Source organism: Equus przewalskii, chromosome 29 (genome assembly GCF_037783145.1).
Source record: "Equus przewalskii isolate Varuska chromosome 29, EquPr2, whole genome shotgun sequence".
NCBI lineage: Eukaryota > Metazoa > Chordata > Mammalia > Perissodactyla > Equidae > Equus > Equus przewalskii.
The window spans coordinates 41,394,219-41,410,841 of NC_091859.1; the positions used below are offsets into that span (position 1 = coordinate 41,394,219).

General features: G+C 62.2%; 1 protein-coding gene across 2 annotated transcripts in view; it reads left to right on the forward strand.

Annotated features, from left to right (window-relative positions):
* The window catches only part of PRR5 (proline rich 5), a 54,649-nt gene that overhangs the window by 33,061 nt on the left and 4,965 nt on the right, over positions 1 to 16,623 (forward strand). For both annotated transcript variants that reach the window (XM_070600498.1, XM_008508323.2), the window contains 5 exons: positions 2,598 to 2,678; positions 8,385 to 8,433; positions 9,760 to 9,817; positions 14,271 to 14,362; positions 14,811 to 14,951. In XM_070600498.1, the coding sequence (XP_070456599.1) occupies positions 2,598 to 2,678; positions 8,385 to 8,433; positions 9,760 to 9,817; positions 14,271 to 14,362; positions 14,811 to 14,951 (421 nt within the window). The remainder of the gene's footprint in view (positions 1 to 2,597; positions 2,679 to 8,384; positions 8,434 to 9,759; positions 9,818 to 14,270; positions 14,363 to 14,810; positions 14,952 to 16,623) is intronic.

Below are 16,623 nucleotides of genomic sequence, written 5' to 3' on the forward strand. Positions count from 1 at the left end.
GTTGTCCAGAGAGCTGGCTTTGCCATTCCAAGTTACTTGGCGTAGGTTCACCTCTGGGCAGGGGGACCCGAGTTTGGGGGGTTCCTCTGGGAGGTTTAATGGAAGAGGAGAAAGGACACGGGGAGGCCGGAGAAGCAACCCACGAGCATAGGAGGACTGTGCCAGGGGCTGCTGTGGCCTCCAACGAAGGCCCCTGGGCTCCACCACACTGGCTTCCTCCTGCCCCGGGGCCTTTGCCCATGCTGTCCCCTCTGCCTCATGGAGGCCTGGGCCCCCAGGAGACCTTGGCAAGGACCCTCTGAGCCTCAGGAGTGGCTGGGCCTCCAGTGGTCAAGAATGCCCCTCCACTGACTCCTCCAGCAGGCAGGGCTGATGGGGCTGAGCCCCCGGCACTGTGTCCAGGACATCCCCCAGCAGCGGCCCCACAGGGCCAGGCGTGGGTTTCCAGCTGTTGGGATTCCAGGGTGGCGGCTGCTGTGGGACAGCTGGCTTCCTGGCGGCCGTTAGACTTCCTGTCGGACTTTCACTTTGCCAAATCTGTAAGTGGAGAGCAGCCTTCCTGTGACACCGTCGTGGGGCCGGGCCCACAGGGGACTTGTAACAGGTGAGCACGCCCCTGGCTGTGACCATACCCCGGGCTCAGGCTGGCCCCGGATTTCATCCTTCCGGCTCTTGGGCGGGCGCGCTCTTGACCCCACTTCAGGCAGAAAACAGAGGGCGCGCACCCCTGGACTCAGCAGGCCCCACAGTCATCAGGCACCCTGGGTCCGGAGACGAGCGGCCAGCGCGGGTGCGGCCAGGGCCAACGGAGAGGCCGGTGCTGACTCCTGGGCAGAGCTGGTTCTTGGCCGGGCCCGGCCCTGAAGGCCACGCGCACCCCCGCACCGCTCAGAGCCTCCTTCACCCGCTGGGGCTGGGGCCCTGCAAACCCTGCCCAGCCCTGGCTCCACGTGGGAGGCCTCACGGGCGAGGGCTTAGGGGACTCGGCCTCTGTGAGCCTCAGTGTCCCCATTTGCAGAGTGGACAGCCGGTCCATGTCGCTGGGGAGGGTGGAGCTGGATGAAGGCAGACAAGGGCACCTGGAGCTCATGGCTGCTTCCTGCTCTGTGATGGGAACAGCAGCACGTGTTCAGCTGTCCCCTCCACACCAAGAATCGTGGCTGCTGGTCTGTGGCGGCGCGCTTTAGAGCAGCGACCGGGTCCCAGGTGGAAGGGGTCCCACTGTCCAGACCTGGTTCTGGTTGGTTCTTCCCCTTGGGTGCATGTGACTGGGAAGGGGCGGGGGCACTAACAGGAAAATGAATCAGCAAAGTGCCAGAACATGAGTCTGCAGGGGGAAGGGAGGGGTCAGGAGGGCTTCTTGGAGGCAGTGACCTCTGAGCTGAGATTTCAGTATGAATAGCTGCTTGCCTAGTAAACAGGGAGGAGAAGGGCCCTCCAGGCAGGAGGCACAAAGACCCAGAGGGGTGCCGCCCCCCCCCCCACCGTGTCCAGCACTCCGTGTGATTAGAACGTAGGCTGTCCCGGAATGCAGGGAGGGGCCCAGGGAGGGGCCGTTCCCTACGAGCCTCGAATACCGCATCCAGGCCTCGGGCTGTGTCTGCAGGGCAGTGGCTGCCTCGCAGGGCCTAGGCAGGACAGACTCTGGCTGCAGCGGAGAGCAGTTCCCCAGGGAGGTGGGCGTGAACCCAGAGGTCCAGGAGGCCACAACGGTGGGACTTCAGGGTCGATTGGATCTGGAGGGCGAGAGAGAGCAGGATGAATTTCCACCAAATGGTTCTCAGGGTCTCCTTTGAGCCAGGCGCTGGGCACGGAGTCCTGAGCAGTACACAGCCCTGTGCTCTCGAGGTTTCTAGACAATGGTGGAAACCAGATAACCAGACAGATAAGACGTAAAGCTGCGGTTACACACTGACAAGTGCTGTAAACGCCGAGGACAACCTGTGATCTGAAGGAAGTAGATGGAAGAGGGGGAGGGGAAGGACCAGGCAGCACAAAGGGCATGTGCCAAGGCCCTGTGGCCTGAGGCAGCTACCCCAGTGGGGCTGGGTGCAGATAACAGGGGTGTGCAGTGCTCAGGGAGGTCGAGGGTCAGCAGGAGCCAGCTCACAGGCACCTTGAAGCACAGGGTGAGGAAGCCAGCTGGACTTGGCTATGTTCGGCGGTGGGAGAGGCAGTGAGAGGGTGCCCCCTAGTTTCTGGCCCAGGTGTGGAGAGTTCACGAGCACGGGAAGGGAAGCCGAGTTTGCAGGGAAGGTGACACATCGAGGTTTGGCAGCAGAGTGTGTGCGGGGTACACAGGACATCCTGGAAAGGGGCCAGGAGGTGACTCAGGCCCGGGGCTCCGGGGAGGCTGGGGCTGGAGGTGTGGGATCTTGGGATCGACATGGGAACCGAGGCTCTGGTGTGGCCAGGGTCCCCCAGGGACGGCCGGTCCCTGAGCTCCAGTGCCTGCTTCTAAGAGAGACTGGGCGCCCTGTGTCTGAGCGGCCCCCTTCTGTTCCAGGAGCAGAGCGGGAGAGGGCGGCAGAAGGGAGGCCTGGGCACGGGGCGGGGTCCCCGAGCCTCGGGCCGGCAGCTCTCCTCTCTCCCCGCAGCATCCACAACGGGGTGATTGCCGTCTTCCAGCGCAAGGGGCTGCCCGACCAGGAGCTCTTCAGCCTCAACGAAGGCGTCCGGTGAGTGACTGTCCTGGCCGGTCCTGGCCCAGGCCTGGGTCGTGAGTGACGGGAGAGCTGTGCCAGGGTGGGGGGCCTGGCAATCCACCAGCCACACTTGAGGGCCCACCGTTAGAGCCACAGTGGACAGTGACCACCGGGCCACCGTGGGAACCTTCACTGCAGGCCCTGGTTACGTGGCTTTCAGACCTGGCAGGTCCCGTCCCCTCCCCCCCCAGGACTTATTTTCAGGGGAAGCAGGGTGGGACTTGACAGTGGCTCAAGATAATGCCCCTGTCCCGCTGGTGTCCAGTATCATGAAGGATATTTACTCTGTTAAGAGGAAGGACCCACCTGCCTAATGACGGGAGTGTCATTCCGGAAAAGCCATCACAGCCCGGCCGAACGCCCCTCCTTTCCTGTCCGTGGCCGAGAAACGAACACTTGTGAAGGAGCCCAGGACGACGGGCTTCGAGAGAATCTGCAAGGCTGGCGGCGTTAGTCCTGCCCTGTAGTGGAGGAGGCTGAAGCTCAGAGAGGTCGAGAGACTTGCCCAGATCACACAGTTGTACCGGGAGGCCTTCCCCACCTGGGCGCTGTTTCCCTCCCGCCCTGGCCTGTGCTGCGCTGGCCCTGTGTGGAAAGAGCGGCTGGGAGCACAGGCAGCAAACCTCCGCGTCAGCTCAGGGCGGGAGCAAACGGTCATCGGGAGGGGGCCACATTCTCATACGTGGCACTCCCACCCCGACCCAAGTATAACAGAGCTGAAGGGGCCCTTACAGACGGTAAACTGAGGCCCAGGGAGGGAAAGGGGCTGGCTGAAGCCACACAGCAGGGGCTTGTTGCCTCTCCCAGGCCCTGGATATGTGACCTGCCAGGGGTCCTGCTTTTCTCGAGCTCCTCCAGCCCTGGGGGCCGCCAGGGCTCTCGGTGGGGCCTGGCAGCCCCATCTTCCTAACACGCCTCTGCTTAGGGAACAGCCGTTGTGACGAGCCTGAGGGGTTGCTGGGGCTTTAAACAGCAACACGGGGAAACCCCGGGTGTGTGCTGGGGGCGGGGGACAGAGGAGCTGCCCTGGGCCCGGGCTCCTCTCGCCAGGCCTGGGCTCCTCCCCCAAGAAACGGGCAGAGGCCGGGGGTGACATGAGACGAGGAGCTCCTGGCCGGTTAGGTTTTTGGGGACGGCTGCTTTTAGCCAGTTCAAGTAAATGTGGGGATGGTTAAGTAGTAGCAACCGGCTTTCCGGTGGGGTTGCTCTGTGCCAGCCCCGTGCCGCGAGCTGTCCGTGCCTTCACTTTCGCTGCGGCCCTGGGAAGTGGGTACCGTATTATCTCCATTTCACAGATGGGGAAGCGGAGGCACAGAGAGGCGGTGGGTTGCTTGCGATCGTGGGGCCGGTCGGTGGAGCTGGACTCGGCCTGGGGGTCCTTCAGGACGGCTCCCTGGCCAGTCCTGAACCCCAGCTCTTCTCCATCATGTGGCCACGTTAAATTAAGTGAATTTAATTAAGCTTTAAATCCATAATCGGTCATTAGCTGTGATCCCACGAGAGAGCCTTGTGACTGGAGCCACTGACTGCATGGTCGTCTGAGTGTTTCCCTCGGTTCTCCAGGCTGGTCCCTGAGGTTGAGGGGAGGGGTCCGTGGGCTGTACCCCAACATGGGGAGGGCCGGGATGGTGGACAGTGACAGGACTGATGGATAGCCATCACGCTGTTATTTCCCCATCTTGTTTATTTTCCTTTTTTGAGATATAATTCACCCTTTTGAGATGTACTGTTCATTGGTTTTTAGTATAGTCACAAGATTGTGCAGCCATCTCCACTGTCTAATGCCAGGACATTTCGTCGCCCCTCCAAAGGCCGGTACCCCTGCGTGGTCACTGCCCATCCCCCTCCCCAGCCTCTGGCAAACACCAGTCAACCCTGCGTCTCTGTGGGTTTACCTGTTCTGGAGATTTCTCATAAGTGGAACCACCCAACCTGTGTGTGGCCTTTTGGGTCTGGCTCCTTTCACTGAGAACTCCGTACTCGGGGTTCATCTGTGCGGGAGCGCGTGTCAGAATTCAGTCCTTTCAAGGCCACGTAGTCCACTGCACAGAAAACCCGCCATTCTCTTGATGCGTTCCTCTGTTGATGGCCGTTCAGGTTGTTTCCCTGTGGCCGTTGTGAGGTGGCTGCCGTGAGCATCCGTGTCCGCGATTCTGTGTGGACGTGCATCTGCATCTCTCTCGGGTCCGTACCCAGGCCTGGAATGGCTGGCTCATATCGCAACTGTGCCTTTACCTTTTTGAGGAACCGCCCAGCTGTTTTCCACCACAGCGGCACCATTGTACATCCCACCAGCAAGCTCCCCACGTCCTCAGCAACACTTGTTGTTTTCCGGTTTTTTAATTCTGAAAGTCCTAGTGGGTGTGAAGTGCCGTCTTGTGGTTTCACCTTGCACTTCCCTTTTGACTAAGGACGTTGAGCGTGTTCTCCTGTGCTTATTGCCCTTCATGTATCTTCTTTGGAGAATGTCTGTTCCCCTCCTTTGCCCGTTTTTTGAATAGGATTATTTGTCTTTACTGTTGTAATAAGTTTATATATCCTGGATCTAGACCCTCTCTGGGTACCAATTTGCACATCCTTCTCCCACCCTGTGAGTCTGTCACAGTCTCGCTCGTGTTCATTTGGATGAACTCTGGTCCGTCCGTCCAGCCCTCTCTCTTCATTCCTGCCTTTGACCACCTTTCTTCTAAGATACGGAAACGGACAGACTTTGCATCATAGATTTCCCGGGTGGAGGAACTATCCCGGCCGGCCCAGCCCTCCCCCTGCCCAGGGCTCGTGGCGTGTGAGCTGAGAGGAGCTGTCAGGAGGTGTGGGGTGCCCACGGGCAGCAGCAGTGGGGCAAAGCCGCCCCAGACGGGCTCCCTCAGAACCACTCCTTGTTTTCCAGCCCTAGGGAGCTGAGGGCCTGCTCGGCCCTGACGGAGACCTTCATTCATTCATTCATTCATTCATCACTATTCACACTCATGGTCACTAACTGTGAGCAGGGGAGAGAGCAAGGAGGGCTTTATTGAGTACCAGCTGCATACGCTGAGGGTCAGCTCTGATCCCAGTGGACCCCCTGGACGCTCCGGCTCCACCTTCTGGGGGGCTCAGGCCACAATGAGGGTGTGGGGCTCAGACGCAGGAGGGGTTTGCCCTCTGGCCTGCAGCATGTGGAGCGGACTTACCCAGGCTCAGCCTTGGGATGTTAAGAAGACCCTCCCTCCTTGCTCCTTGCTCTCTGGCCTTGCCCAGAGTGGCCTCTTTGTCATGCAGGTGTTGATCTTGAGATAGACTCAGCCTGGACATGGGGATCCCACAGTAGCTCGAGGTCACTCATGGCTTGGTCCTCGGAGGCCCTAAGATGGCTGGGCCCTGGGGACAGTGGGAGAGGAGGGAGGAGCTGCTGGGGGGGGGGGCTGACCACAGAGGGTCCCTGACTTCACACCGGTCGCCTCTTCCTCCCCACTGCTGTCACAGGCGGAGTGCAGCCTGGTGCACGCCCCTGTTAATTTCACTGTCGGGCAGGGCTGGCGGTGGGCTGTGACATGACGTCAGTCCTGTGCTTTGAGGCTGCCAGCCATGGGCACGGCAGGGCTGTGGGGCTGCCGCCAGTCACCTGCTGTTACTCTGAACCTCGGTTCCCTCGTCCATAGGACAGGGGCACCAGTGCCTCCCGTCGGGGTATTGTGAGCCGAGGTCTGTGACCGGCCTGGCTTGGCTGTGGCCACTAAGAGCTACTCAGGGAGCAGGTCCCTCCTCGCACCCCCACCCCATCTCCTGTGCACCTGCAGGTCCTGCCGGAAGTCCCAAGCCCCAGGGATGACTGATGGTCAGGACACAGGAGCCACCCCATCGCAGCAGCTGGGGTGCTGGTTACCCTGCACAGGCCACCTGACCTGTGCAGTCACTTAGCTCCCAGACCCCCACCCCCACAGGGCTGGTGGGGGCAGCCCATCCTGAACTGGGGTGCAGCTTACAGCTCCGCCAGGAAGATGAAATGCAGCCGCCCCAAAAAGGCCTTAGAGGACCAGAGCACCTGCTTTCGGGGTGTGGGGGGAGTGAGTTCCATGGCCCCCCCCCCCCAAACGCGCACACACACACACACACACACACAGAGCTCCAAGGCTGAGAGAGCTGATCGAGGCAGGAGCCAGTGACTGTCACCCTCTGACTCCCGGGCACGACAGGCGGGAAAGGTGGGTGGCCCGCAGAAAGCAAGCGCTATTTCGGCTTTTTCTGCAACGTGTTTCTTCTGAACAATACAGCTAGTCCCTCTGCACGGCGTCGCAGGGCCCTGCCTGAACAGCTGTGCGGAAACTGTGTACAGCGATCTCATTAATCAACTGGGAAAGGACGGTTGCTCCATGATCTTCAAAAACTTCCGTCAGAATCTTGAAGGCTCTGTCACTGTTGGCTATAAACGTATGGGGGAATGAAAAAGATAGTAAAGTGAGTATTTCACCTAGTACACTGTAATTTAAAACGTAAGAAAATTGGAGAAGTGTTTATTTCTTTGTAAAAACTTATGAGCAGTCTGAACGACGTTTGCTCGGTCGGCGTTGCCACTCCTCATTTGTTCGCTGCATGTTCGTGTGCTCTTCTTCTGTGCTCTTGCATTTCTAGGAAATGTCACTGGGTTTTTCCTGGGAGACAAGGAGGCAACAGAGCTATGCACTTTGCTGCCCGTGCGTGAATGAGTGACAGATGCGCAGGGACCAGTGACAGACCAACTTTGCAAGGAGTGACGGGGTTGGTCGCTGACCCTCGGCACGTCTGTCACCTGTGTCGTGACCTGTGGCCTGGAGAGCTGGCAGCAGACTGTGCTGTGTGCAGATGCTCGCAGATAACGTGCCAGAGTAACCGACGTCTGAGCCATGTTGGGGGCAGGTGTTACTTAATGAAATCGTGAAATCGTGCTCGCTGAAATTCTTGTCTATGGGATCCTTGCCAAGCGAGGACTCCTATCATTCAGGATCGGCTTCTGATTGAGGTTTTTGAAATATTTGGTTCAGAACGTAAGGACTGTTGGGGAGGTTGTGTCGGGCCTGACGTTGACAGTGCCCAGGTGTTTTCAGGCTGTTGTTGGTCTGGAATATGACGCCCACCGTTCTCTCAGCCTGTGGATGTGTGGGGCAAGGAATTGTCACCATAAGTACCAAGGACAAGCTTCAGACCCCAACTTGGTACATACTGTGTGGCTTTGGGCAAGTCACTTGACCTCTCTGAGCCTCTCTCGCCTCCCCTGTGAAAAGGAACCACCATCAGCACCGGCTGCTGGGTTGGTGAAGACGGAATGAGCTTAGAGTGAAGGAGGAAACTCCATGAAAAGGCCCTGCTGGGGGAGAAGGGTGGCTGTGATGTGCTGTCAGCTCCGGGACCTGGCAGAGGGAGCTGGGCGTTGGGGGCCCAGCCCTGCCGGGTGTCACCCGGAGAATGTGTGAGATGCTTGTGGCCCTCGGTTCCTTCTGGGGACTCCAGCTTCTTCCTGTGCGAAATGGGGGTGGGCACCTGACGAGCCACAGTGTGGACCACGGGAGTGTGCAGGCCAGCCATCCCCCTGCAGCTCAGGGACGGGGACGTCCCCCCCCCCATGTTGGGCCGAGCCGGGTGGTCTCCCCCTCAGCCCTGGGGCCCCCCACGTGGTCTGTGACTCGCACCCTTCCTCACTCTCATCTCCCCTCCCGCCCACAGGCAGCTGCTGAAGACAGAGCTGGGGTCCTTCTTCACCGAGTACCTACAGGTGGGTGGTCTTTGCTCTCCAGCTGGGCTGGAATTGCTCCCGAGCTGCCCGGAAAGGACAGGGGGTCACCTTCTCTCGGTGGGTGTATGGAGCACTCGGATCCGAGGACTCCCCCACCCCGTGACTCGGTTTCCTCATCCACCCGATGTGGATTGTTGTGAAGGTTAAGTGACAAGATGCAGGGGAGGTCTCTCCGCTGTGCCTGGCATGTGGAAGCCCTCAGGGTTAGTTTTGTTACTAGCTGTCCACCTCCTGGGACATCAGTGTAGGGTCATCTGCCACCCCCACCCCCCAGTGCCCTGAGCTGCGTGTTGACAACGTCAGCAAGATGTCAGCGTCCCCGAGGCCCCTCGGTCCCAGGCCGTGCAGCACCTTACGTTCGTCACATCCCGTCTGGCCAACAGGCCTGCAGAGTCGGCAAACACACAGCAAGCTGGGGCTCAGGGACGTGAGGGCCTGCCAAGGTCACACAGCCAGGACGGGCGAGGGCGACACCGGGGCGTGCAGGGACGTCCTTGTGCAGGCTCAGAGCGGGGGGCCTGCCCTGCCCGGGCGCATCACGTGGGTTTGGGGTTGGTTTTTTAATTTGACAGCTTTATTGCGGTGTAATTTACATACCCCATGGCGCACCCCTTTAAAGTGTACGATCGGTGGTTTTTAGTGTGTTCACAGAGTGGTGTAACCATCACCACTGATTCCAGAACGTGTTTATCTCCCCAAAAAGGAGCCCCACGTAGCCACACTCAGTCCCCACTCCTCACCCCACAGCCCTGGCCCTGGGTCAGCCTGTCCTGGGTGTTTCATAGCTGTGGAACCCACAGCATGTGGCCTTCTGTGTCCGGCTGCTGTCACCGAGCAGCGTTTCAGAGGTTCATTCATGTCCTAGCTGTGTCAGCACTGCATTCCTTTTCACATCTGAGTAGTATTCCCCAGTATGGACATACCCCATTTTGTCTGTCCATCCATCCATCTGTCATGGACACGGGCTGTTTCCCCCTGTGAGCTGTCGGGGCTGGAGCAGAGACCACACGGTGTCCTCCTCAGCCGAGATGCCCCAGGCAGCGAGCGCAGCTCTGTGGTTGTCAGTGATGGCCTTTCTCAAGCCAGGCCTTCGGTCATTGGGCCTCTCTCCTTGAAAGTCCCCCCTCATCGTGGGATCCAGGCCTGGCCCATCTCCCAGGGCTCAGTTGTCAGTGTCCTCCGCAGGTGGGCTGTGGGACCTCCGTGAGTCCCTTCCCGCCTGGGCGTCTGCTGCTTGTTGGCAGACTCAGGGGCCCTTCCCGCCAGGCCCCAGGGCAGTCACGGCATCTCTTGTGTGTCTTCCAGAACCAGCTGCTGACGAAGGGCATGGTCATCCTGCGGGACAAGATCCGCTTCTACGAGGGTGAGTGGCAGCCCTGCACCCGGGACCGTGTGCCGCGCCACCTGCTTGCTGGTGTGGCTGCCGGGCACCGTGGCTGGTGCCCCAGGATGGTGGCTCTGCAGGCGTGCCTGCTGGAACCATGGCCCTGCCAGCCTTGCTGGGCCCCCAGGGCTCTTGGAGGGCCGAGAAGGGGCAGAAATGATGCTCCGGGGCGGCAGGGCTGGGATCCAGCCCCAGGAGGGGCCCTTGTTGGGGAGAGCGTCTGCCCTCCAGTCTGCTGGGGCCCAGGGGGGCCAGAGACGTCAGGGAGATGCCCCGCTTCGACTCGACGCCCACGGGCCTTCTGGCTGCAGGGAACCCCGTCAGGGTCTCCAAGGACTGGAGGGGGCGGGGCCAGGGCAGAGGCGGCCCTGACTCTCCACAGGGAAGCAGCCGAAGCAGGGAGCTGCCACCTGGATGGGAGCAGCGGCCTCACGGGGTTTGGGGCCGCGCAGGGCGTTCTGGGCAAGTCTGTCTTGTAATGCTCCCACCCATTCTGTGAGGCCTTGGGTCCTTGTTCCCATGTCACAGCCGGGGGACGATAGAGTGGTGACAGGCTGTTCGTCCGTGGCCGCACTGCAAGGCAGAGGTGGAGGTGGCACTCAGACCCTGGTCAGCCTGACCGCAGTGCACACACCTTCGCCCTCGGAGGCCCCCGAGTCCCAGTGAGCCTCTGCCTGGGTCGGGGCTCAGCAGTCGGGGTTCTCACCCACCGCCGTCTCCCTCCTCCGGGCCCTCGGTCCTGGCGGGACAAGCCAGGTCCCGGCTCCCTCGGGCCCCCCGTGTCCGTGGACCGACACCCGCAGGGTGCGCCTCCTCGCCGGAGGGAAGTGGCGTCAGGGGAAGTCAGGTTACAGGAGGACCCGGCTCAAATGTGTGCGCCTTTGCTGAGGGCCTGCTGTCTGGGTTCAGGCCCTGCACTGGGTCAGGTTCCAGGAGCGTTTGTTGAGCACCTGCTGTGTACCGGGCCTCGGGCACGTGCTTGCTGTGTGCTGGACACTGTTCTGCGTGCTCTCCGTCTCCTAACTCGTTGGCTCCCCCAGCCACCCTGTGGAGGAGCCACTGAACATATGGGGAAACCGAGGCACAGAGGGATTCAGCAACCTGCCCAGGCCACGTGGCTGCTATGTGGCAGCCTGTGCTCTTCTCGCTCTGCTCCAGATTCATTCTCAAGTCTTCCCTCCGGACCTCGAAGGAAGGGGTGTCAGCCCGTTTCACGGAGGGGGAGACTGAGGCCTGGCAGCCTGGTGGGCTCTGGAGGAACCCCGAGCTGCCCGTGCCCTGTTCCTTTCACAATGGGAAGCACAGGCTGCCAGGTTTTGGGCAGGCTTCCTGGAGGAGGCAGCCCGGAAGCCGGCTGGACAGGGCGGTGAGGGTGTGGCACCTGGTGGAGATGGCTCCCACGCCCTCCCCTGCCTCCCGCATTCCAGCAGTGTCTGCACCTCCCACCAGCCTGGCCCAGGGCGGCCGGGACCCTGGGAGAAGGGAGCTTTGTGTGGCCCAGCAGGGTCCTGCCTGTAGCGGCCGTATCTGCCAGGCCACCCAGCAGGGAGGGCTAGCCCCGGCCAACCTCCCCAGGCCTCAGGGACAGGCACGGAGCCCCAGGGTGGGGGCCAGAGGGCCCGGCCTCCAGTTCCCATCCTGCCCCAGACACGTCATTTCCCTTTGGCCTCAGTATCCCTAGTTAACACTGTGGGGTTGGACTGGCCCCATCTACGTGCTCAGTACTTGTGAGGCCCCTGGTGGCCTCTGGGGACCTAGAGATGGAGGAGACCCAGGCCCACAGTGCAGGGGAGACACCACCAGGGACCAGACGGTGACAGTCCAGTGTCATGGATGTCAGGGGAAGGGGAAGGATACGCTAGTTCCACCTTGGCGGTCAGGGAGGGCTGCATGGAGGCAGTGGTCCTGGAGTAGGACCTCAAAATGTGGTCTGTGCAGGAGGCCATCTGGTCCCCTTCAGCTGTACAGTGGGAACGGCAGCTGATGCCGCACGCTGGGAGGGCAGCTGTGAGCGCCTCCCCCTTCCACTCCCACCCGCTCTGGGTCTCAGGGAGAGCTCTTCCTTGAGACTGCTATCTATGAGTGGCCATGGCCTCGCCTGTGCCTCTGCCTCTGCTGGGGGCAGGGCGGGTAGTTCCACATGGGGCAGCTCATACCCTCACCACCTGCCCCTCCCTCCAGCCTCCAGTGAGGCCCTGGACATCAGCTCCGGAGCAGAGCAATTCCTGGGGGTGGCAAGCCTGGGGGCCAGCCTTGAGGTGAAGGCTCCCTCCCGGGACGGCATCCAAAGTCCAGGTTTGGTGGTCATGTCGCAACAGCTAACAGCAGTGAGCTCTGGCTGCAGCCAGGCCCTGTGGTCATCGCTGTCCCTGGGGTCTTTCCACGATGAGCTGAGACCTGAGCTGACACCAGCCTGGCTCACTCCGGCCTCCGGGGCCTGCACCTGGGCCCTCAGGGCTCTCGGACTAAATGAAGGCAGGCAGACAGACAGACCCACCCCTGGGGGAGAACCAGCCCAGGGTCCCTGCCACAGCCTGGGTCCCCTGAGCTTCGGCACAGATGCAGCGCCTGTGAGCCCGCCGGTCACCCATCAGTGGCCAGCACTGAGACTGGCCGCGTGGCAGCTGGCAGCCCCGGGCCTGGGAGCACGTCTGAGGCGCCCGTTCTGCAGAGGGCCACACTGAGGCTCGGCTTGAGGGACTCCCTGGGGTCCCACCGCCACGCAGAGCGGGCCTCAGTGCACTGCCGCCTGACTCTGCAACCCCTGATGACCCCGCCCCCCCAGACCACCGTGCCCAGTGGGGACCTGGCTGGTGGGTGCCGCCATGAGTCAGCCAGCGGGTCTGGCGGGCCGGCCCCAGGTTTTACAGCCCCTGCTTCCCATGGTGGTTCCGCCCCCGGGCTGGAGGAGGGCTGGTGCTCAGAGCCGCCCGTCTGCCCACACGGCGGGGACCTGAAGGGACCTTTTTGTGCAGACAGAGCTCCCAGCGCGCTGAGCACCCGCCCGTCCTGGGCTCCAGAGCCAAGTGTGGCCCCGGGAGGATGGGCGCTGGCTGCAGGGCAGGGAGCCGCAGTGCCAGCAGATGGGCTGTGCTGTGCACGAGGCCGGCCCCCTCCCCGAGCCCGGCGCCTGTACGGCCCTGGGGTTTTCTGGGGCCCGGGAGGGGCGAGGAGAGAGGCCGAGGCCTCTGTCTAGCCTCCGCGTTGCCGTGGAAACCTCGAGGCGTGAGCAGGCCAGTCTGGGAGGCCGGCCAGCCTGTGGCGCTTTCCCCTCCGCGCCCGGAGACACCCACCACACCCCGTTTCTCTCCGGCTGATGGCTAGTCTGGCTCCAAGGGGGACCCCGCCCAGGAGCAGAGGCCTTGGCCACAGGCACTGGGGCTGCTGATCCCGGACCCTGGCGCCCTTCCCCCCAGCTTTCTGTCAGTCCAGGCAGAGGGACTGACCATTCAGCACTGCGCTTTTCCTGGGGGCGCCCAGAGCCAGCTTGGGCACCTCAGTTGTGCCCTTGTCCCCTGGCCATCCCCCCGAGGATGGCTCCTTCCCCAGGGCTGGCAGAAATTCCTGCAGAGCTTGTCCAGAAGTCTGCTTTCTACACATCTGCCTTCGTGGTTCACACGCCAAGGGTGTCAGTCAGCCTGGCAAAGCCATCATCCCAAATCAGCTTGGATAGCACCTCCTCCAGGAAGCCCTCCCAGCCTGACCCTCTCTTCTTCTCCACTCTCCTACCTGAGACATGTTGCTGCTATTGGACGGGGTCTCCCTGAGTCCCCAGATCCCACCTCAGGCCACCTAGGGTGGCGGGGACCCAGCCTCTCAAGGGAGAGACCTGAACCTCTTGGAGGCTCGGCTTCCTCCTCTGCCCAGTGCGGTCACCCCTTGCCCTTGTCCTCGTAATTGCTGTTCAGTGTCCTGCCTTCTGTCTCTTGATGGAACCCGGGCTGCCTGGGCCCTCGCTGGTCCGTGTCGGGCCTGGCACAGTGTGGGTGCTCTGCACGTGGACAGATGGACAGACGGGAGGGAAGAATGGCTGGGTGGACTCCTCAGCTGCTTGGCGGGTGAATCGGGAGAGACGGGGATGAAAGTGGGGCTCCGCAGGGCGCGCCTGGTGAGGGACCAGGCACTTAGCGCCAGTGTCGCTGGCACTCTGCTGCCCCAGGCCTGGTCGGTCTCGTTTCATCCCATTGGCTCTGAGAGGTCAGCCTGTCACTGTCCCGTTTTACAAATGGGGACACTGAGGCACGGGCCACAGAGCTGATGAGCGTTCTGTGCCTTTCGCGTGGGGCAGTGGGAGGGGGCTGTCTCCGCGGCCCAGAGCCCGGCCCTCGGCTCCCGCGTCCTCCTGTGGATGGTGGAGACGGCTGCCGACCTGGAGGAGTGGAGTGCCTGCGGAGCCGTTGGGGACGGGCGTGACGGCCTCCTGTGCCCGCAGGGCAGAGGCTGCTGGACTCGCTGGCGGAGACCTGGGACTTCTTCTTCAGCGACGTGCTGCCCACCCTGCAGGCCGTCTTCTACCCGGTGCAGGTGAGCGGCCCCCGCGGCTGCGGGACCCGGGGCCATAGTGACAGCGCGGCCTGGGGATGGGCACACCCTCTGCCCTTGCTGCCAGTTATGGGCTGTCTGCGCCTGGGCACATCTCTGGACCTCTTAGAACCTGTTTCCCACCCACAAAGTGGCAACAAGAACAGCTCTCTCCTAAGGGCGCTATAAAGCCCTGAGCAGCACACAGTAGGCCATGCCCAGCGCATAGTAGGGGCTCTGTGTGCGACAGGAACCCTTTCCTTGCCTGAGAAAGCTGATGGGGGCCCCTCTTCTCAGGGCAAGGGTCATCTGGGGAGCACGACCGGGTGGGAGGGGGCCTGAGGGTCAGTGGGTCCATTCGCCTGTATCTGGCCCCAGGACTGGGGATGTGGGGGGAAGCGACAGTCTCACATGACAGCACCAGGGTGAGCGCTGTGTTCTGTGTCTGCAGGGCAAGGAGCCATCGGTGCGCCAGCTGGCCCTGCTGCATTTCCGGAACACCATCACCCTCAGTGTGAAGCTGGAGGATGCACTGGCCCGCACCCACGCCCGCGTGCCCCCCGCCATCGTCCAGATGCTGCTGGTGCTACAGGTGGGTGGGGGCCTGGGGAGGCCACCACTTAGCCCCGTGCCAGGGCATCTGTGGGTGTGAGGCCAAGCTCAGGGGCAGGTGGTGTCTCAGGCTGGGCTCCCCAGAGGCAGAGCCTGAGACAAGGGTTTGGGTCCACGTGACTTATCAGTGGGGACACTCAGGAGAAACCGAGAAGGGAGAGCATGAAGTGGGAGGGGTGTGGGGTGGGGACAAAGGTGTGGGTTAGGAGAAGGCTGGCCTCAGCCTCACCCCACGGGGAGCTCAGGTGTGTGAATGGGACCAGAGCCGTCCCTCGTGGGCAGGGGGCTGGGCCTTCACCCCCCTCCTCAGGCAGCCACTGGGGCTCTGAGCCGCCCCCGACTCCCCGTGGTGGTCCCAGACGTTTCTGGTGCAGGTGGCTGTCATCCACGAGGTCACTCTGGGGAGGGGGCAGCTGCGTGCTCTGGGTAGCCCCACTGCCAGCATCTGGGGGCGAGCGGCCTGCCCAGGACGGGGTCTCCTGGGCCCCCAGCAGCCTCCACTGCCAACTGGGCCTTTCTGCGGACGGCTGCGTCTTGAGCCCCCTGCCGGCACTGCCCCCCGCTGCAGTGTACGACTCGTCTCCTGTCGCAGGATGAGGGGGCACCGCCACAGCCCTCGTGCAGGCGGGGAGCTCGAGTCCTTGCTCGCCCCAGTCGGATGATCTCAAAGCCCAGGTCCGTGTCCTGAGTCCCTGTCATGTGGAGATCCTTCTAGATTCGGGCCTTCGAGGTGGGGCCTGGGGCCCAGGGCAGCCGGTGAAGGTTCCAGAGCAGGGAGGGGCTGCTGGGCTTGGAGGTTTGAAGGGTCAAGGGACTGTGCTGGCGGGAGCTGGTGGTCATCCTGGCGGCCAGGCAGGATGCCCGGCCTGGCCCTGGGGTTTCGACGGATCTTAGATCAGACCTGGCTGCCTCGAAGCTGGGGTGTTGGGGTTTGTTGCCTCTCTTGGCCTGTGTGAGGATGATGAGGAGAAATTGGATGCTCCTGGGAGCGGGCGCCGGGCTGGGATTTAGAGGCAGGAAGGCGGAGAGTGGCACCTTGGTCCCAGGAGCGGCACCGGGTGGCCTCCTGGCTGCGGTGGTGCTGCCCCCTGGTGGCCACTGTGCCTCCTGCAGCTTCCTGGGCTTCAGCCCTTTGCCCCCCAGACTGTTCTCCTGCCCCCAACCTGGCCCGCACTTCAAGTGACCTCTCCCATCCCCGCAGTGAACTCGTCCCCACTGTTTTCGAGTCCCGGATGGATCTGAGGTCACAGCTGCTGGTCAGGGTGGCTTGAGGGCCTCCCGAGTGCCCTGGGCGTCCCCCACAGAGTCACAGTTCCCTCACTCGGGGTGCCGGAAGCCGGGGTAACGGCCGTGCATCTGAGTGCACGCGAGTAAACAAGTTCTGGGAACGGACAATATAAAGTTTGCCAGATGCCCAGCACAGCCCAGCGGGAGCGCCATCCTCCTCTGTGTCACTGTTGCTGGGGGTGGAGAGGATCCCGGGGAGATGTGGGGTCCTTGGGGTTCATCTGGATGACTTGGGGGCACCCATGGAGTCCCACCCCCTCCACCCCATCCAAACACAGCTGGATTCACAGAGTCTGTACTGCTGCCCCCCTTTCATCTCTGACATTAGTGGCTCGTGTCCCCTCGCTCCGTTTCTTAGCCTGGCT